The 22,797-nt window shown below is 37.1% G+C and overlaps 1 protein-coding gene across 2 annotated transcripts; it reads right to left on the bottom strand.

Annotated features, from left to right (window-relative positions):
- Nucleotides 1-624: 624 nt before the first annotated feature.
- On the bottom strand, nt 625-18,032 carry GABRA6 (gamma-aminobutyric acid type A receptor subunit alpha6; the record flags this gene model as incomplete). 2 transcript variants are annotated; one of them, XM_080699030.1, is made up of 9 exons in its annotated part: nt 625-900; nt 11,517-11,776; nt 13,122-13,274; nt 13,679-13,822; nt 14,588-14,670; nt 14,753-14,973; nt 17,034-17,101; nt 17,670-17,788; nt 17,995-18,032. In XM_080699030.1, 9 exons carry the CDS (start codon nt 18,030-18,032, stop codon nt 625-627), a joined length of 1,362 nt encoding a protein of 453 aa, XP_080555156.1. The 2 variants fall into 2 exon arrangements, with proteins under 2 accessions (XP_080555156.1, XP_080555157.1); XM_080699031.1 differs by having other exon boundaries at nt 14,753-14,943.
- Between the last annotated feature and the right edge of the window lie 4,765 nt (nt 18,033-22,797).

The following is a 22,797-nucleotide window of genomic DNA, read 5'->3' as shown; positions in this document are numbered from 1 at the left end:
TGCATACATAATTTATGATGTATATATAATTTATATGTATACAATACCACACTTTACTGTGGTAAAAGAGCACAGCAAGGTTAAAAAACAAATGTCTAAACTCAATATAAGCTTTACAATGCCACTGAAAGCCATTTTAGTAGCATAAAGGCTTCCAACATGCTGGAATAAACCTACTGATAAATATTTAGACTGCATTTATATTTTGCTCTCTTGGAAACTACCCCAAAATAAACATATTTAAGGCAACCTTTGGAAGTATGAGCATTTTCTATTTTCTATGAGCATTTTGCCTGCCTTTTGGTAAGTACCATACATGGTAGCAATTAAAGATACTGAACAATAAAGGACAAAGGTTATCAAATTCATCTTGAATCCATCTTATCATCCTGTATATTTTTTCTCTAATGTACAGAAAAGTCATATTTAGTTTTTTAGTAATCTTCCACTTTCAATTTTAAGGGATGGCAGTATTACTTTTTGGGCCATACATGCTTACTCATAGCTATGAGCTACAGATTTTCCATTTTGAGTTCATATCAGAAAAGCATCCACACATGTCTAGATGTTTTATTTTTAAAAAAATACAGAAAATGATCACTTACAGGTTGTCCTGGCTGCAAGCTATTCAACACTGCTACTCACGTCCATTGTGTCTTTGGAAAGATAAACTATCCAGTATACAAGATTGAATCCCGCAAATGCAACTGGGAAAAGAATTCGAGAATACTGATCTATTTTACTGCTACCCCCAGTAGTTGGTGAGAGTGGTGGGGGTGTCACGGGTGTTGATGGTAAGATAGGTGCTCTAGTGAGGACCTTGCTGGTCTCAGAAGAGGGGACAATTGGCAGAGTCAGAGAAGTGATTCTTTTCTTCAGATGGTACTTGGAATCTGAATGCTGTGGACAAATAGACACAGATATTCAGCCAAGGTAAAAAAATACAGGTCATTTCTTTAGTCACTTATTCTTGCACCATTGAGAAATGTTATTGATTACTTACTCTGTAAGGGAAAACATGAAAAAACTCTTAAATAGTACTTAACATTGTCACTTTTCCGAGAAAAGTTTAATATACCTTTTTAAAAAAAAATAATTGTCTTCCATCCAAAATCCTACAATTTAATACATTAGCCACTGATCAATTGTATTCTAGGTTGCAGAAATTAATTGAGCAATGCTTCATTAAGAAAAGACAAGCCAGATTGCAAGGTATATGTAGGTCTCTACGGCAATAGATGTGGGCAATGGTACGTGTATATGTGAACAATCGTATAATACAAGGAAATTGCAGTTCAGTTCATTCTAGACACATGTTCAGCCTATATCCTGATAGTCACACATTCATGAGTTTGTACTAGAAGATGTGTGTGTGTGTGTGTGTGTGTGTGTGTGTGTGTGTTTGTAGTACTGAAGATTAAACCCCAGGGCATTCTACCTCTGAGCTATACCCCAAGTGCTATTTTATTTTTTACTTTGAAACAGCGTCTCAATAAGTTGAGAGGTTCTCATTAAGTTGCTGAGTCTAGCTGCGAACCTGCGATCCTCCTGTCTCAGCCTCCCAAGTACTAGAATTACAAGCGTATGCCATCATGCTCAGATTAACCAAATAGACTGTGTGTGTGTGTGTGTGTGTGTGTGTGTTTGTGTGTGTATGTGTGTTTGTGTGTGGTACTGGGGATGGAACCCAGGGGCTTCTACCTCCAAGCTACACCTCCAGCTCAATTATATTTTTGTTTATTTTGAAACAGGGTATTTATTTATTTATTTATTTATTATTTTTTGGTGGTACTGGGGTTCCTGGAAATCCTTCTACCTCTGGGCTACACTCCCATACACTTATTTTTATATTTTTTTTATTTGAAACAGAGTCTCCTAAGCCAGCACGGCTGGCTTCGAACCAGCACGATCCTCCTGTCTCTGCCTCCCAAGCGCAGGGATTACAAGGGTGCGCCACCACGCCCGGGAAAACAGGGTGTTTATTTTGAAACAGGGTATAACTAAGTTGCGGAGGGCCTCACTAAGTAGCTGAGGCTGGCCACTAACCTGTGATCCTCCTGTTTCGGCCTCCCAAGTACCGGGATTACAAGCATGCGCCACTATGCTGAGCCAAAACAGATGAAAATTTAAGAAGAATGAGTATCTCAAAGACCAGTGGCCACGTATGAAATCTTTAGATTGAGTGCATTGTCTGTTCATGCCTTGCATTTATCTGCTCAGAGTTCTACATCGAGAGCTTCTACATCTCATCCGGAGAATCTCTATTAGTCCCTCTTTGCTCAGAATCTTTGCACATTCTTTTCTCTCATTAAATTTTTCTGTTCTACTGAAATCATAAGAAAATTAACTGTAGGTTTGAGGGGAATGTTGAACAACATTGACAGCTGAGCAGGCTCGGTTCAGAGAGGAGGCTGACCTTGTTTGTGGTCACACTGATAATATGGGGGCTTACCGTTCAATTCCAATGCTTGCTTCACCCCAACATTCTCTCATCTCTCCCATAAAGCATCAAGCCCTGTTCAGTCTCTGATTCTGACTTTGCTGTCTTTCATTCTGTTGAGCACAGGAAGTTTCCCTCTGATTTCTATTGTTTCTAATCTACATCTCATAACAATCACTCTTTGAGGGGCTGGGTTATCTTGCTGGGTCTTTCTGCTCCGGGGAACACTTCCTGTACATTACCCCTGACCTTGAAAAGTAGCCTGTTTTCCTCCCTGGTAGCAAAATCACTACTTTGCTGCAGGGCTGGTTATCTTCCTCGGGTGAGCTGGCTCCTGTGGCTTCAGCCAGTGGTCTTGCGATCCTGCGGCAACAGGATCGTCCCTGTGCTTGCAGAGCACAGAACCCCAGTCACCTGTTGATGTGGTGACATTTGGGCTACAGGCATAATAACGCCTGGTCTTTTCTATTTTCCTTCCTAAATTTTGTTGGGTGATATGCCATGAAAGTTTCTGAGCACCTAGATAATAGTGGTCATCACAGCAAGTGTGAGTCCAGCATGTTCTTAGAGACTATGCAAAAATCTGTTTCTTCACCCCCTAGCAAAAATGAGTTTGTATATTCAAGCCTGATTTGACATAACCTTAGTGAATTTCAAACATCTTTCCTATTGGCCTGGTATTATGGTAGACTTTCTGGACAAAATTAAATACATCATAGGTCATTGAGGTAGAAGAGAGTTTAAAAATAAAGAAAAGCCTACTCTGATCTTGGACAGGAAATAAGTAAAACTATAAAAATAAGTGTCAGCTGAAAACTAAACCCCAGAGTCAGCAAACTATGTGTGGTTGGGACCAGAGAAGCAGTATTTTGGTATTAATGTTTCATGCTGTTTTTCTTAGAGAATAAACTGAACACTGTTTTCTATCATCCTCAGATTTTAATTTCTTTTTTATAGTACTGGGGATTGAACCCAGAGGTATTCTACCCCCAAGCTATACCCTCAGCCCTATTTTATTTTAATTTTGAAACAGGGCCTCACTAAGTTGCAGAGGGTCTCACTAAGTATGTGAGGCTGGCCATGAAGCTGTGATCCTCCTATCTCATCCTCCCAAGCACTGGGATTACAAAAGTGTGCCATCACGCCAAGCTCATATTTTAATTTGATGTATTCATCCATTCAATATACGATTAGAATATTCTCTTGCCAGGTGTGGTGGCGCGCGCTTGTAATCCCCACACTTGAGAGGCTGAGACAGGAGGATTGCACGGGTTCAAAGTCAGCCTCAGCTACTTAGTGAGGCTCTCAGCAACTTAGTGAGACCCTGTTTCCAAATAAAATATTTAAAAAGAGGTCTGGGAGTATAGCCTGGAGGTAGAAAGCCTCTGGGTTCCACCCCCAGTATCACCCAAAAAAAAAAAAAAAAGAATATTCTCTACCTACAAGAGAAAAAAATGTGTCACTGTTTCATCCTTCACAAAGAGCCATCCTCCTCCCCACACATGTGAAATACTACTTTCCCTTAGTACAGTTTTGAAAGATCATGATGGAAAGGTAACAGCAAGCCTTCAGAGAAAATTTTCTTTCTAGACTCATTTTGACCTTTAATAGCATACATTCCCTGTCTGAAACTTGTCTATTTTAGGGGAAAAAAATAAGACAGATATGCCTAGTTCATTGGGATAAAAAAGTGGTTGCAAAACATAATATGACATTAAAATAAAAGGCATTTTTTATTTCTTTTTTAGGGATGTGAGGTGACAGAGGTGGGAGAGCTATTCCTCAATCTCTTAACAGTGTCCCATTGTCACAGAAGACTTACTGAGAATTACCAAATAGCCTTGGTCCAGAGATAAAAAAGGGATCATTCAAAACCAAATACCATGAAAATTTTAGTAAAATGGCATTAGCCTAGAATTAAAGACCCCATACAGTAGGATTTCTCCTTTCCTCATTTGCTGCCCCAAACAATTTCTACAGAGGGTTTCCTAGGAGGTAAGAGAACAGAGGAGTCAAAATCCCAGATTACAATTCTGTATCTTCTACCCCTTACTTCTATATAGCTTAGACATGTCATTGGTATCAGAGATTAGGATTTTTCCTTTAGCTTCAGGCTCTTATCTTTAAGGTGAGGGATGATTCCTATTTTCCTCACAAGATTTTTTTTTAAGAATTTGAGCAAATTCATTCATTCTTATTTTCTCTCTCTCTCTCTCTCTCTCTCTCTCTCTCTCTCTCTCTCTCTCTCTCTCTCCCCCCTCTCCCCTCTCTCTCATCTCTTGGCATGGGATAACATCTACCTACCACTTCCTGAACCTCTCATATCTTTTGATACTAAATTCATGTGCCAACTAATATTACTTATGGTGCAGGTCTTTAAGTACTTTCCTGCCTACAAAGCTGTTATAACTCAGGTGGCTGTTATCACATTTGCTGTTCTAAGTATAATTATTTCCCTGAGGGCTTATTTCCTTTTCTCCTAGTGTGAAATTTCCTTAATGGCACAGAACGCATTATTCTTATGTATGAGTGTTCCACAGTGTGTAGCCAGACCATAGAACATAGTCTATTCTTAATAAACATGTGCTTAATCAACAAATAAATGAAAATATAAACATTTTCCAAGTTCTATTAGAATATGCAGAAGACAGGCAACATGAGGGAAACCAAAGGTTTATGATTATGCTGTGTTCTATTTTAAAATATTATTGCATGGTGATGCACCCCTGCAATCCCAGTACGTGGGAGACTGAGACAGAAATATTGCAGGTTCAAGGATAATCTCGGCAAATTAGCAAGACTCAGCAACTTAGCAAGACTCTGTCTAAAAAAAATAAATAAATAAACAACAAATATAAAGGACTGAGGAGCATCTCAGAGGTAGAATGTCTCTGGGCTCAATTCCTTGTACCAAAAATATATACATATATCTTATACATATATACAGTAAATGTATTATGTATATATAATACATACACATTTTTCATACTTATCGCATTATATCATAGATATCATTTTAAAATGCTTGCTGTCAATAAGCACCACAAGGCAACTTGTATACATATTTTTTTCTTATTCTTTGGAAACATTTTAGTATCATCTTATGTTCATTTTAGAGATGAGAACTGGAAATTGAAACAGGAAGCTCACCTAGGCAGTAGGGGCACTGTGGCAGGAAAGTGATGACCCCTTCTGGGAGTCACTGGTTCAGGGTCACACTTGTTCCACTGGCCTGCAAGTGCTTGGGGGGATTTCTAGCAGGCAGGAAACATGCCATGCTGAAGGTTTGCAAGAGTCCTGGCCACTTTGCACACTTTAATCTAATCGGCTACTGGGTAATTGGGAACTGGCAGCCTGAAGAGACTGGACGCCAATTCTGAAGAAATGTATTGAATTTCTGAAAAAGAAAGTCCATCTTGCAAGCCTTTCTAGCTACAGGCTTGCAGCTGACCCGCCTACTCTACTGTAAACCTGGCAGCTTCAGTTGATGGTAAAATGGGCTTTTGTCAGAGTCCAGATGAGGGCTCAGCTTGGGGCTGTCAGTGTTTTGAGTGGAACACCTGTGGTTTTGAATTTTTCCAGGGCTCCCCTGCTGGTGAGTGCCATCCTGCTTTGGGTATTTTTAGAGCACCTCTTTGTTTTAAGTAACGTCATACAGCAAAAGGTATTTGGAGTCCACGTGGACTGTATGGCGATCAATTATTTGATGTAAGACTAAGGCATTAGGGAAATATTTAAAGTAACTTGAGTCTAATCTCTTAAAGGGAAGGACACAGTGCATAGCCTCTTAATATAAACATTCTAACCAGGGCTGCAAATAGGGACACTGAAACTTAAAGGGACTATTTGGGGGTAATAATTAATATTTGAATTATTTCAAAACCTTAGTACTAATCATTACGAAGGAAATCAAAACTCGATTGGGTTCTCTGGCACTTTTATCACAGCAGAGACAGCTCCAGAATTTGTACGGTGAAGTAGCGCCTTGGCATTGCTCAGATGTGCTAGGGGAACCCCAGCTGGTGTTTGGAGGATGCAGAATGAAGTATTGGGTGGGGAACTGATAGACCGTATGGAGAAAGGGTTAACCTCCCACCCCACTCATCTTCAATAGTCTACCCTCTTTCTCTCCAGTCATATAGTGACGCAGCCGTGGAGAAGGGCACCGTGACCTTTCTGGTCCTTCAGAGTCTCTATTTAGTCTTAATTTAGCCTTTAATTTTAGGAAGTAATGACAATCCACCAAGAAAGCTTGGCAAAAATTGGAGCATTAAACCTTTTTTCTTTTTAGCCTTCTCATCTCTGCGCATAGGTGAGTGGAGCAGGTAATTGCCCAGGACACAGCCTCATCTTAAAGAGGCAGCGAGAACGCATGTCTTACTTCTCTCTATATACACCCACATCTCTAGCACAGCACCACACTCACCTCTTCTTCTCAGCCTAGATATCACTCCTCCAGAAGTGGAGACCCCTGCAAACTGAGCTAGACTCTCCTACGTGGCTCTGCTTCATCCTACAACCCATCTCTAACCACATTCCTTTTAATGGTTTATTGTGAAGCCACATCAATGTGTCTCTTCCCAAGTCGTCTCCCTTCCTGCTGGACTAAGAAGCTCCAAGAAATAAGAGGACCTGTGATGCTACACAGCCTTTTACAATGGGCCTGGCACATACAAGCACTTAGCGAATACTGTGACATGAATAATTGAATTAATACATAACTACTCACCACGGGGTAACAGATGGTAAAAAGAAAGGAAAGGAAATTAATACACAATACAATCAGACTAAATAGTTATTTTCCTGGCTGATGAAATTTTGATCAGTTTGGTATGTAGCTAATTAACAAAGTGTCACGGCCCTTATGAAGGGAACATGCTATATGAAGAGTAATGACAATACTCAGGGGAAGTGTTGATGGGTGGGAGGATTTATTTTTAGGTTCATAGCAACGAGAACTTAGATCTTTGTAATAATAAGGAAGCTAGCCGACTATACTCAAAAAGGTCAAGGAACTAAGCTGGTCCTACATACAGCCCAGGGATAGCCCAGACATATCGTAAATTCTGAAACTATAAACTATTAGACAGATCGCCTGTCTAATGTCAAGGCAGCACACCAGATAAAATCAGTAAGAAAGCGCCTGCTATAAGCTGGCAGTTTCTTTTCAAATGCTAAAAGCAAAAATTCTTTATAATCCCCAAAGCCTTAAAAACAGAAAGAGGATGAGGCCAGGGGGCAGTTTTGATCATTTAACTTTAAGATGTATTTTTTGTTGTTGTTTAGTTTGAGCACTAGATTTTGAATGTCTGAATTCCTTTGTCATTATTATACTAAATTTCAAAGTCAAAATCAAAGTGATAAAAGGAATACACTTTTACCCACATTTATTCTAAATAGTTTCCTGCAACAAGCAGTAAGTATATTCAAATACACAACTTACAATCACATGAAATACCCAGGCACTTAAATTCATCTCAACCTCACCACATTAGTGTGCTCTTTCAATGTCCAATGTGCTCAAGTAATGTTGTTTTGATTACAACTGAATAGGCATTTTTAAATGTCATGGTATTTGCAAAAAAAAAAAAAATGACCTTGCAATCATAATATACCATTGTGCATTATAAATTGAAAATGTGTAATTCATATTTGTTCCTCTACATTTCAAGTTTTGACATGAACAAATAAAATGTAAATGTCCTATGTAATCACCTGGATATACATATATACTTTATACCTTCAAGGTTGACATTGTTTGGTTTCCTTAATTTAAAAAAAAAATACACATTAGCCTTTTAGAAACAAAATTCTCTCATTCTTTGCTTTTAAAATATTCCAAGTGGAGCCAGGTTCAGAAGTATAATTTTTTATAAGGAAAAGAGGCAACTTGGAAGAAAAAGTACTTTAAGGTGATTTAAATTCAATTTTTTACCCAGCTTCCCAAAGGTCTTACTCATTAGACCTTACTATTTTAGGGTTATAGGAGATAGTTTATATGACAATCTGAGCTCTTAAATTTCATCTTATTAATAAATTATACCTTTAAAATAATAGCCTGAGGGGATGATTATCCTGTTTTCTCCAAAGTTTTAAAAAGTATATTTCTTTCAGTATTATGTATTTCAAATAAGATAAATGAAAGAATTTGGGGCTTGCTTTTATATCAAAATCTGTCCAATAAATACATTTGAAATCATTTAAGTTTTTTATCCTATTTCTGATAAACTTCTCTGTCTACTTTTACTATATTTCTCAAGTAAATTCTGAAACAGCCAAGTAAAGGCACATGCCTATTATCCCAGTATTTGGGAAACTGAGATGGGATCTCAGGTTCAAGGACAACTTAGCAACATTCTCAGCTATCTAGCAAGACCCTGTTTCAACACAAAAACCTTTTTAAAAGAATTGGATCTAGTTCAGAGATAGAATGCCCCTAGATTCAATACTTAATACCACAATAAAAAAATAAACAAATAAATAAAGAGTTTTAAATCTAAATTCAAATAAATCACTTACAAAGATATGTTCAGAAGATATATAACCATTAGACAAAATATAGATTATAGATAGTTTATAACATAATTACTTATTTTTTAAATATAAAATAATTCTCATATATTTAGAATTTATCTTTCTAAAATATTTTTAAATATCTTGGATTAAACTATAGACAAGCATATTTTTGTGATAAATCTTCTATTTTTGTGTTCTTTGAAACCAATTATGTATATATGTATATATATGAAGATATGTAGAGATATAAAGAAAATATTAGCAGGGCCTGGTGGCACACACTTGTAATCCCAGTACTTGGGAGGCTGAGACAGGAGGATCCGAGGTTGTGGCCAGCCTCAGGTACTTAGTAAAGCATTCTGCAACTTAGTGAGATCCTGTTTCAAAATGAAAAGAATAAAACATGGGGCTAGAGTATAACTCGAAGGTAGAATGTCCCTGGGTTTAATCCCTAATACCATAAAAAAAAACTATATATATATATATATATATATATATATATATATATATATAGTGTGTGTGTGTGTGTGTGTGTGTGTGTGTGTGTGTGTGTGTGTGTAATCATTAAGTTAAATAAAAATCGGGGGAAATAATATTACCCTACATTCCAAACTGTCTCAGCCTGTGGTATATATTCTGATATATTTGAGTTATTGTTGTTGTTATCATAATTATTGTTATTGTTATTGTCTTTTCTTTTTTGGTACTGGGAATCAAACCCAGGGCCTTGTACATCCATAGCACATGTTCTACTACTATGCTCTATCCCGGCCCTATATATGTGAGTTCTTGATAAATTGTGGGGGTAAAGATAGCCTTACTGGCTATAATGTTACGAATATTCAGAGCTCTGGGATCATTTTCTAATGTTTTTACCAATCAGTAACTAATATTTGCCCTCTCTGAAACTGTTTATCTTTTTGCAAATGAAGGTAATTAATTCAACTGGCTCACTGTGTGGCAAATTTTTCATTCTCCTTTCTTCAAAAAAATGGCAGCTTAGCCTTATATGGTAGCACAAACCTGTAATCCCATTACTTGGGAGCCTTAGATAGGAGGAGCATCGCTTGAGATCTGCCTCAGCAATATAGCAAGACTATTTCAAAGCAAAAAATAAATAGGGCTGGGTGTAGCTGGAAGGTAGAATGCCCTTGGATTCAATCCCTAGTACCCTCACCCTCTCCCCACATACAAACAAATAATGGCTTATTCAATAACAAAATCTTTGAATTGGATATTGCTACTTCTTATAGGAATTGCTTCTCATTTCTAATAGAAAAAGTAAATTCTTAAACAAGCTTCTCAGTTTATCAAAAAGACAATAAACAATAAAAATCACCTTATTAGCCAGTAAATGCCTCACATTTAGAGAAGGAAAACATACACAGCTTTATACTTTTTATCATAAAGGCAAAGCAAGTATTACTGAGCTGCAAGTGATTTTGAGATTTGCAAAGGTTTTACTAGAATTGATCAATTATAGAAAATTTTCAGCTCAAAATGGTTGCATTACTCAAACTCACTGAACAAAAATGTGTTCTTTTCTAAAAGTTGCTGTTTGTATTAAAGTAAAAAATTTATACTTTTCAACAAGTTTTTAAATCCCTTTAAAAAGGTATGGCTAGCTAGGTTGATTATTATAAAAGTTTACATATCCATGAAATTTATTTTTGGAAATAGATTTGTGGCCCTTTAATTATTAATACTACCATTCATTCCTATTCAAATACCTTCAGGGTCTGGGCCTGGGCCATAGCAAATTTAATATAATTTTTAATGTAGTGCATGCGTGTGTGTGTGTGTGTGTGTGTGTGTGTGTGTGTGTGTGTGTGTGTTGCTAGGGATTGAACCCAGGGACATTCTATCACTGAGCTACACTCCCAGCCATTTTTATGTTATATCTTGAAACAGGATCTCACTAAATTAGCCTGTGCTGGCCTACTGAGATTATAGGCTTGCACCACAGCACCCTGCTAAATTTAATGCAAATTCATAAGCATATCTCACTGATTATAAACATTTGAACATGAACTCATTAATGTATATGTATTTACTATACAAAAGCAAATGTGAGGTTTCCATTTTAAATACAAATCCAATATTTGGATTGTGACTCAGCATTGAGAGAATCTGTTGTTCTCTGTTACAAAAATTGTCCATTCCACAGGAGTCCCTGTTTCTTTCCTTCAGAGTCTAAAGCCTCGTTATAAATTTTATTTTTATTTTATTTTACCTTATTCTCTCTAGTTGGTAAAAGTGAACCTTTGAAAAGGAAGCATCTAAAGGCTAAGCACAATTTCCGGGTCTCCTCCCGAGAGCCTGGAATCTGCCAGCTCAAGCGAGATGATGAAAGAAAGTTAAAAGTTTGCAGCAAAGATAAATGAAGGATTGTTCCTTAGCTTTTTGCTGTGAAGTTGGAATCAAAATCAGCCTTGCTTTTGGAGCTAGAGTCATGTGACTTGTGCTTAGCGAATGACTTTGGACTACTCCTTCATGCCTAATTACCCTGTAGGCTGCCTTTTTCTACAGGGTAGGTAATACTAGAAAAGAAAACCATTACCACAACAATCTCTGCTTCCCTGGGTTCCACGGCCTTTGATATTGTCACCGGGGGTTGGGCTGCGAGTTGTGCCTTCCTTTGGGCCTTCTGTGTCTGAAGATTGGTGAAGTAATTGACAGCCGCAAACTCAATGAGAGCAGAAAAGACGAAAGCGAAGCACACGGCTATGAACCAGTCCATGGCGGTTGCGTAGGACACCTTGGGCAAGGAGTGCCTGGCGCTGATGCTTAAAGTGGTCATAGTTAAAACAGTGGTGATCCCTACAAAGAACGAGAATGAGAAACGCGGTAGGTGCAGCATTGGGAATCCAGTCATGAGATCAAATGAGAACATGTCGGGAAGAGGATTAAACACTGTGTGACTGCACAGTCCCTTTTGTTTGTTAACTTATTTTATTGTGAGTTTTCTTAGTGATGGACAGAGGTCATATCATAAAGGTCATTATCATTTTTATGTCACCCAAACTTAATGTAGTGACTTAAGCATTACAGTGCCTCAAAAATTTGTTTGTTAAACTGGATTAGTTGAATTGTTGGAAAAGATAAGTCATGAAAAGTTCTTGTTGCTTACTGCTTGAGAAAACTTTTAACAAGTTATCATCACTTGAGCACAAAAAGGCCTTATATTTCTGATCAGATTTAGTGGCTGATAAGATCTCTCATTATAATTAAGACGTCTATCTAGTATGAATGTTCATATAAGATTATGTTACTCAATTTTTAAAAAATCATAGCCTGGTTACAGGGTAAAATATTTACTCATGAGAAATTTTTATCAGTCATCTGCCAGCAGTTTTCTTGTTTAAACTTGGAGAATTTACACAATTAGAAGGTATGCAATATTGGTGGACAACATCATTATGCAGATATCCTATGCTATTTGCAAAATGGTCTATTCTAATATAGTAAATTTAAGAAATTAAATTCATATGATATTTCTTTCTTTCTTTTTGTGATACTGGCGGTAGAACCCAGGGGCTTTCTACCTCTGAGCTACACCCCCAGTCCTATTTTTCAGTCTTTTTTATTTTTTGAAACAGGGTCTCACTGAGTTGCCAAGGGCCTTGCTAAGTAGCTAAGTCCATAAACCTCAGTCCTAATGTCTCTGCCTCACGAATGCTGAGATTACAGGCATGTGCCTTCACACCCGGCCGGAACTAAAATTTTATTTTAAACCCCAGAAAGCTGGTGGTATTTTAGAAATGCAAAGATGATTATTTTAAATAGTTCAACCTAATAAAAGTAATACTTATATATGAATGAGTTCAGTATTTTAAGCCTTTTGTTCTTGTATTTACACATCAATTTTTACCTTTCTGCCTTTCCACCATTATTAAAAAGCAAGTCAAGATAAAGCACTACTAAATAGGGCAAATGAAAGTCAAGGAAGACAGCCAGAATTCTGCTGAGACAAATATTTTGTTGATTCACCACGCAACTTCCAGCAAGATGAGGGTCCTTTTTTTGTGATACACGTGTCCCAGCGAGATAGGAGTCTATTTCTTTGTAGATTGAAAAAGTGCATCGGTATAAAGATGCACCCAAAATACAAAAGCAACAAGAGGCAGAAGATGAACAGAGTTGGAGCACAGAGCGTAAGGCATACCAAAGACAGTTCTGGCCGGGACCGACTCCTTATTAATCCAGAAGGACACCTGGGAGAGGATGACTGTCATGATGCACGGAGTATATATCTGTATCATGAAGTAACCCATCTTCCTTTGCAAGTGGAAATAAACTGTCATTATTACGTATTCACCTGTTGGAAGACACGTACATCAGTATTATTGCTCTTGACAGCCTGTGAAAGGAATGCAGGTGAATATAAATCTTGCAAGGTTTTAAATTAGCATGGGCTGGAAGAAAACAAGCAAAGGCATTTTTCAACGTATGAAAGGCTACTTGCTCAGCAGCTGATATAGCAAAGAGACATCAGTTCGTTGTTTCCAGTGGTTTTCACTGTATCATATATTCACCAAACGACTCATTCTAAGATTACACAAATCTTTATATGCACTCGGCTGCAAAATCAATTTTGAGTCCAGCTACTCATCACTTCAAAATAGCAAGTGTAGCTGAAAATGGCTACTGCAGAAGAAAAAAGAAATAGACATTTATAAAACATGCACCGAGTCACCTTACGGACATTAGTGGAATCCTTACCCGTGTTAGATTTAATTGTCTCACTCGACACTGTTTGTCCAATCAGATCATACTGCAGGAGGCTGGAAGATTCTTCTGGAACTTCTACTGAGTAAAGTGGGCCTTTTTTCCATGTATATATGATTTCACTTTTGGGGTAAGCATCTGAATTTTTGAAAAAAATATTAACCACAGAAGTGGATATGAGTAGCTGCTGTTTTATTTCACATTTTTTTTTTTTTTTGCGGTACTAAAGATGGAACCCAGGGGCATTCTACCTCCAACCTCCAAGATACCCCCCGACCAGCCCTAATTTTTATTTTATTTTATTTATTTACTTATTTATTTACTTATTTATTTATTTATTTATTGGTGTTACTGGGATTCCTGGAAGCCCTTCTATCTCCGGGCTACACTCCCAGATCTATTTTATACTTTATATTTGGAAACAGGGTTTCTTAAGCCAGTGAGGCTGGCTTCGAACCTGCGTGATCCTCCTGTCTCTGCCTCCCAAGCAGGGATTACAAGCGTGCGCCACCACGCCCGGCTTATTCTTTATTTGGAAACAGGGTCTCACTGAATTGCGGAGGGCCTCACTAAGTAGTAGCTGAGGCTGTCTGCAAATCACGATCCTTCTGTCTCAGCCTCCCAAATGCTGAGATTACAAGCGTGCACCACCATGCACACCGTTTTATTTCACTTAAAGCATGTATTTATACATACAAAAAGAAAATGTAGAATACATTTTTTTTATATTTTTGATATTGGTGATTAAAATTTCTATTTATGAGACTGACAATAAGAATGTTCCTGGAACTACATGAAAAGTCACAGAAATATTTTCCTTTTCTTTTTCTACCTCTGACTAAAACCATGCAATTGCATGTACTGAATGTATGACTTCACTCTTAGAACCGTTTTGTAACTTACAACTTCCAAACTTGAGTGGACAGGCGTGCCCATCCATAGGAAAGTTAACCAGCCTCATGGGACAGTCAGCATTGATGGTCAGCCTAGGGATGTTGAGACAAAGGGTTCTGAGTTAGTATCATGGACAAGTCATTGGTGCAGAGGAAAGAGTGGGAGACTCCTCACCTCATGGTGTATAGAATCGTCCCGTTCTGCATTATCCTGAAGAGTTTATTAGGAGTAGTCATGTTATGAGCGATTGACTTTTTGCCATTCCTGAAAAATGTGTCAGGTGTCCAGATTTTACTGACCATCAAATTATTTAAACTCAGAATCTCAGCCGGCCCCCCAAACTTCAACCTCTCATCAGTCCAAGTCTGGCGGAAGAAAACGTCCATCGTATATTCCTAAGAGAGAATAAACTATTCACACGGTCTGGGGAAATCTCAGCTTATTAACAGTAGCACATTCACCAGCGTCCCCGCCCGATTCTATAACTGAAGCAACAAAGCAACTTCTGAAGACAATAACTTTTCAGTAAAGCTAAATAATAATTTAATAAGTAAACAGTGATGTTGCAATCAATGGATCATTTATCAATCAATAAATAATGACTTTTGTGAATCATTTTTCTCAAACTCAGAAAGTTTGTAATATTATAAAAGACAGTGCTATGTTGTGGAAACCACCTTTTCCCTTAACTTTCACCCTCTGTATCTAACTAGTCATGTAGCATGTAGCTCTTCATCTCTGAACCTATCAATATCTCTCTTGTTAATTTGGAAATCACATGTAAAGCTTTAGCGCCTAGCCTTTGTTCTGGCTTTCTACGTAAGTTAGTCTGACCACTCTGATTAGCACCATATTCACCTTCAAAGGAGTCTCAGAGCACTATCGTGCCACTCGATAAAGTTTCAAGAAAAGATAAATTTTACCAATCAGATCACTATAATAGCACAAGCTAATTAATTTATATATTTGTCAGAACACATACAAGCAATTGTTGCTATGATTACTCTAAGTAGAACATTATTTAAATATGCATATCAAAATTGTGAGTTTTAATTTGTGGCTGTTAGGATATAACAGTTTAAGATAAGGGCGATTACAGAAGTCAATGACAACAATTTATAATTATAACAAAGCAATGGCATTACTTGTTTTTGCTACTTCATAAATTCCTTTATGATACTTATTATCACAAGTAGTGATTATATTGTAAAAGTAGAATATACAATATGCCCATATAATAGCCATAAACACTATATTAGGACTCTCTTGGTATAAATGTACTTTAAGAAGAGACACATTCTGAAATAAAATTCAAAGTATACCCAGACTTCAATAATAGAGTAATATTGGTGTGGTTGTTTCTAGTTAGGGTAGATCAGTACTTGAATAAGAAATAATCTATTAACCTAAAATAATCACGATTTTGAATGATGCTCTTTTTCCTTTCTCCCCATGTCTTAAATATATATCTTTTAATAAAGCCCTTTCTTCCTCTCCCTATCTTCTTTATTTCCTTACTTCTGTTTCTTTTTTCACTTTTTCTTCCTCCTTTATCTCTTTATACCTTTCTTTCCAACATCCCTTTTCCCCTTTACTTTTTTTCTTGGCAGTTCAAAAAGCAAAAGATGAAACATTCTCTAATAAATATCCAGAATTTCATTTCCCTAATAAAATCAATTGACACTCCTCTTTAAAGATAGTCATGTGCATTTCCAATTTGTTCCAATAACTACTTTTAAATACATGCCTGTTTTTTTTTTTGTTTTTTTTTTTTTTTTTTTTTAGTTTCAGGGGAATATGCTACCTGAGAACTGTGAAAGACTATCATGATATACTTTGTTCTGGGATACTAGTTCAGATTTTCATTGCCACTTACTATAAATACCCTCTTACGAATCCTACAGCCATCTGTACCTGGAACAGAGTCCCCAGAACACCCACTGGTCCATCCGCAATGTAAAAAGTGCAATGCATGAGCTGTTCCAAGTACTCTTTTAGTGTTTTAATAAAATATGCTGGTAATGATTTAAATTTATGCTAGTCAAATGGGGGGTATTAAGGAATACAAAAGACAGGTCTATTTTAAGTTTCACAGATATCATCATATCATCAATATATTTTTATATGGCATAGAATCTTTGCTTTTATTTTTTTTTTACCTCATTATTACTTCACAAGCAGAAATTCTTCAATTTGTAGGAGTCAGTGTATGGTATGTGGGGTAGAAGAGATGATATAATCTTAAAAATCCACTCAGCCTAAAACACCCAAATAGAGTCCTGAGTGAAATGTGAAGACAATTAAACCAGTAATCTGCTCTAATGGCCGTGCCCTCCCAGCATGAATGCAAATATTGCATCTTGAATCTGAAGCCAGGTTTGGTGGCCCATTATCATTAATTCTGGGACTCAACTCTACTGAGCAAAAATGCCCAAATCCCTTAGGGCTCACTCACCATCTCCACATCAGATACTGGTCCAAAACTGGTCACATAAATGTCTGTTTTGACTTCAGTGACAGCACCTGAAATGAGCCCAGAGCATTGGGGTGGTTATTATCAGTGATGTGAAGAGGGGCAAACTTTAATGACTCCACACAACCCCTACCCGGCCCATGCAGAATCTGCAGTCCATCCCAACGTGCCCTGCATCTTTCAACTCTGAAAACTCAGCATCCATCCATTACCTTAATTTACATTTATGCTAGTCAAATGGGGGTGGTATTAAAGAATGGAAGAGGGCTCTATTGGTGTTCTAAAATAGAAGAGTAATATATGTTGAGAGCTTTCATGAGCAAATGCTAAGGAGTACTTAACACAGAAAATCTCATCCTGCATTCCCACAACCTATGAGGGAAGCACATTCTTACACCTGCACTCAGTTGAGATACGGAGGCTTTCAGTTTAAGAATGCAAAAGGTAGCTAACTGAGGAAGGGCTAGAGACTGGATGGCCTCTCTTGAATTCCCTGCACCTTACCACTCAGACAAAAGACCTCCTTTCTGACTTCTCTGGGTCTTGGGAGGGCTAGAAATGAGGAAGAATATTATAGGTGTAACAGTGATGGTGTCTAGCAATAATACAGCTTCTTACCTCCAAATCCTGGCCGCAGCCGATTGTCATAGCCCTCAAGCAAGTTGTCCAGGATCCGACTGACGTTCTCTGAGTAGAAGTTGCCTTCATCTTCAAGATTCCCTAGAGCATTTTCTATCCTGAAGGTAGAAATTCAATCACCCTCACTCCCAGCCTCAGAGAAAATATATGATCTAAGGTGCCCTCGTTCATCCCATCACAAATACATACTACACCACCCCTGGCTTCTTTTGCAATTTGATAGCAAAGTCTCCCAGTGGGTAGGTACTATTCCTTTTCTCTAAGCTAAAAGAAAAAAAATCAGAAAAGAAAAATAGAATCTTACCGTAGAATAATGTACAACCAGGGCAGAAACGACACCATCCTACAGCCCATTAAAATGCCCAGTTCACCCTCCTCCTGTTTTCTTCCTCCCTCTTGGCTTGGCTTTCCCTTGCCAATCAACTAGAGAAATCTTCCAAACCCCTCATATCCCTCTTCCTTGCTTGCTTCCAGTCGGTAATCCAAGAGACAAGGAAGCTGCCAGAAATAAGTCGAGCTGCCCCTGTGCTCTCTTTTCCCCTGTTCCTGTCTTCTCACGTGGAACAGTGTGGTTTGTGGTCTTAGACTATGTCCTGCCCACACCTAGCCTCCTCTGACAGACTCAGTTGGGAAATGGAGACTCTAAAGGGACAGCTCATGGTTGGACAGCAGTGACAATAATCGAGTAAGGCATGAGGGGAGATTAGAAGGAAGAAATCCACTGCTAGTTTTGGCATGAAATTAGCAGGGCCTGTGAGAAATCTGGAAAGCCGTGGCATCTTGCTGACTGAGATTATGTTCCAATGGGCTCAGCATTTATTATTTCTATGGTTCACAGAAGGATTCCTACACAGCTCTCACTGCTTGGAAAGTTGAACAATATTGGAGCTCTCCTGGATTCTCTTTCTGATTTCCATCAGCTTTGTTGCTTGAAGAGACACCATTCCTTTGTATTTAATTATCTACTTATTTTTAATTTATTTGCATTTAAATGTCCCCTCATTCTTGATTTAATAGCACGTAGAATACACCAGAATAACTCCATCTTGTTGCAGTATTTTTTTTTCAAGTACTTTCTGGATCCTTCCTGTCAAGAGTTGTGTTTTGTCAAGCTCACACATAAATGAGTTCAACCAGTATCTTTATAATCTTGGGTTCAATCCCTAGTACCATCACACACACACACACACACACACAAACAAACAAAAAAAAAAAAAACACAGAAAAGATCATGCAGCGATTTAAACAAAATGCCTACTATGTGTTCCTTTATGTAAGCTAAACACTGCTAAAAGCTTTTCCTGTCCCTTGCAGAATCTAGTTTCACATTTCATTTTTTGTCTTCCCTTTAAACTTACTCTCACTGGTGACCACTACATAGCTTCACTCATGATTGTGCTATTTCTTAAAATCCCTTGATATCTGAGATATATGATGCCTTTCAATAATTCTGTGTTCATTTTTACTACAAATTATTTTTATTCAAGCATGAGTACCTGTACTTAACTCTCTTACCTTGTTAGATTTATATCATTTCTATCAAAATGTTTGCCATCCATCTCTGATCTATGTGATCAGAGAGAAAAATTAGTGAGGTTTCTAGGACAGGCTATTTTTATATGGTAAAAATAATTGATCATAGGTGTGCTTGTATATATATATATATATATATATATATATATATATATATTATGAATAGGCATTTTCTCTCAAAATCATTTGTTTAAAGATGAACAAATAACAGAATAACAGTTGTTTCATTTGCCTCTAAACAAAAGATAATCATAACTGACTCTATTTTTAATGTTTTAGTTAATAAAAAGGAAGAAAGTTCTTTTCTACTCTCAATAGGAAAAAAATATCCTAGAGCTAGAAAAGATAATGTTATGTAATATTAGTTATTTTACCTCTGTAGACCTCACCTTTAAACAACTGGGCTAAACCTGGCAATCTTTAGGGTACTCAAGTTCTGTAATTGTGAAGATTTGAATTACTGTATGTTAGTATCTTTCTGTACTGAAGTTTCTTCTTTAGACTTTCCTGTCGGAATTTGAGCAACCAAGTTTTATTAGCAGTACTGCTAATTAGATGACAATTATTATATTCCTCTTGGACTAGCAAGAAAAGAAAGTTCAAGAACATGGTAATGCCTATGGCTTTGGAAAAGGTCTGATAATTTATGTAGCATTTGGACTATAAAAATCAAGTAGCAGTACTCCTCTTCTAGACAGCGTGAGATTATTTATCTTATATCTGTCCGTATCACAGCTGTTTATCTGAAATGTTGTTTTTTAAATTACCTTAGACAACTACTCATCTGCTTCATTGTCTGTGTCCATTGGGCAGTAGAGATCTACCATTCTCCCCAACAATACTGCTATCAACAGGCTGGACTTTGCAGAAGGGCAATGTGAAAAAGATTTCCCTTCTGTTTCCTGCATTTTCCTTGCACCATCATCATTCACACAGATTTGTAAGTAAAAAATGCCTTGTGAAAGATTCAGGGATAATTAGAAGAATTATTGTAAGAAAGAGAAAATTTGGATCAGATAATACATAGCAGTTCCCATGATGCAAAAGTACAAAAGAGCCAATACATAAAAAAACAAATAAAATAATCAGAGTAAGTATATAATTATCTTTTGGGCAACACATACTTGAATCTTATCACCACAAGTCTTCACTGGTTAAAAAAGAACACTTAAATTGTGTTTTTTTAATAGAAACTGTGTTTCTTCCCCTAGTCGGGTTAGGTATACACTGGCATTTAGTGTGGAAAGACCAGAAAGATTGTTAAAAACCCTACAACGCATAGGGGGACCATCACACAAAATACTTATCTGGCCAAAAATATCAGTAGTGCCAAGGTTGAGAAATATTAGAATATTACTCCTCAAACTTCAAAATGTTCCTGAATCAGAAGTTTGTCTTTCAAGTCCAACCACACCAACATATCTTTACCAGATTGGTGTCCTTTAAAGTCAGTTTTTTTTAATAATATATTGAGAGTAGCTAATTACCCAATATATACCATCGTGCCTATATTTATGAGACAAATGATGTCACCTGAAAAGACTATGAGGGAAGTTTAATCAAGTAACCTATTGAACAGAAAGTATTTTGCAAATTTGTAAGATGGTAACTATATTAAATATATAATAAAAGTAGACCAGTACCCTTAACTGATTTATGAATACAGGGGATGTTTATAATTTACAGTAAAATTGGACAACAAACATGAAATATACCAGAACTAGTAGTAATAAAATGCAAATGGAAGAAAAATTTTATAAATTTATCTCATGGTCATTAAGAATTCACTAAGAATTCTAGGAGGTTGATGTTGCAGTGTTTTTTAATGTAATATGCCATTTGCATTTGGGGAAGGGCAGTTATTTATTAGGTGTGACTCTACTACACTGCTAGCATATTTAGAATATCTTCCTCTAAACCCCTCTAGTATTGTTTATTCATGAAGATAACCAAATATGTCCCTTATGCTTTCTAGAGGCAAGTTATTTCCTCTGATTGAGAACCATTGTAAGAGCAACATGTTAGAATTAGACTAGAGTTCATAGTTAAGAGTAAAATATGCTAACAAAGAAATACAGCTTGCCAGCTATGGTTTTGCATCTACAAACTCATAGATAGGCTTGCAGTAGATCGGCAAAATTAATATCCTGAACCATCTCCGTCCAAAATTAAGTGCAGTCATGAATCACTTAATAGAAGAAAAATATTCAAGGAAATGTGTTGTGAGGTGATTTCATTATCACTTAGATATCAAAGAATGTATTTATGCAAACCTAGCTAGGATAGTCTACTAAATATTTAGGCTCTATGGTATCTCCCCTCATGTATGGCTCATTGTTGGCCAAAATATTGTTTTGTAGTACATGTATTATGGAGTAGAGAAAAAGGAGAAATACATCTCTGGGGAAGTCAGCACCCTAGCTTCCCATTACTTCCCCTGGGAAGGAATAAAACTAGTCTTTCTTTAATAAATGAGGAAGTACAGAAACCATTCTCTCCTAAAAATTGAGAATTTTCAGGAGAATCAATTGATGTCTCTTACCAATACCCTTGCTGTGAAAAGATCCAAAGACCCACATGGAGGCACCAAAAAAGAACATGAGGAAGTTTGCCATTGTTTCCCTGAAGACAGGCATGTAGGAAAAAGAAAGAGATTGATGTACCTTCTAGTCCACAGGCAGGAGGCCCTCCACAATAGCAAATTTCAGTGGGACTTGCACAGTGTGGTGAAATGGAAGGACCCCTCTCCACTCCAGCTCTAGGAAGAAGCACCTGAGTGAAGAACTAGACTCCAGCCATTCCCAGGGCTCTATGAGTTCTCTGTAACTGTGCCCATTGGGGAGAACAATGAGATATGTACCTGGCCCATTCTTACCCAGCTACAGAGTCAAGATTCCAAACCAGACTGTTTTGATTCAAAAGCAACTAAACAAAAGCCCAGGACAGAGAGCAGAGATCAGCAAAAAATTATCAGTGCTCTTAAAAGAATAATTCCATTTATTATATATTCAAGGATGGCATGGTCAGAGATGAAAATGAGTTTCCTGTTAATAATGGTGGAACACCATGTATGGGGATGAAAATATCAAGAGAAATTTAACAAATCCCCATGAATACTCAGCAGGACACTAAGGCCTTTTTCACATATTCTTAGGAAGAACTGTTTGTCAGAAACCACAGTGGATATTTGGATTTAATACTAATAATTATAGATTTTCTTTGTAATGATGTGAGAAAGAGGAATTAGAGGTTCTTGGTAGAGAATTCTACTCTGAATGAGATAAAAGGAGATGCCCTACTAAACTAAAGTAAAGAGCAAAAGTGTTGGGTTACATGCTGGTGAACATTTATTGAATACTTAGGATTTTTCAATCATATATATTGACATTATCTCTAATCTGTGTTTCTGCCCTTCAAGATAGCTATTTCATGTCCACTTTGAGAAAGAGGAAAATGAAACTCACTGAAAGAATGTCACTGCCCTAAAGTTCCAGATCTAGTTAGTATCTCTAATTCAATAATGTACACTTTTATACATTGTGCTTCATGTGTGTCAGCCTAACTCCTTTGGCTG

This window comes from Muscardinus avellanarius (assembly GCF_963383645.1).
Source record: "Muscardinus avellanarius genome assembly, chromosome: 7".
NCBI lineage: Eukaryota > Metazoa > Chordata > Mammalia > Rodentia > Gliridae > Muscardinus > Muscardinus avellanarius.
This window is presented reverse-complemented; position numbering and strand designations above follow the sequence as displayed.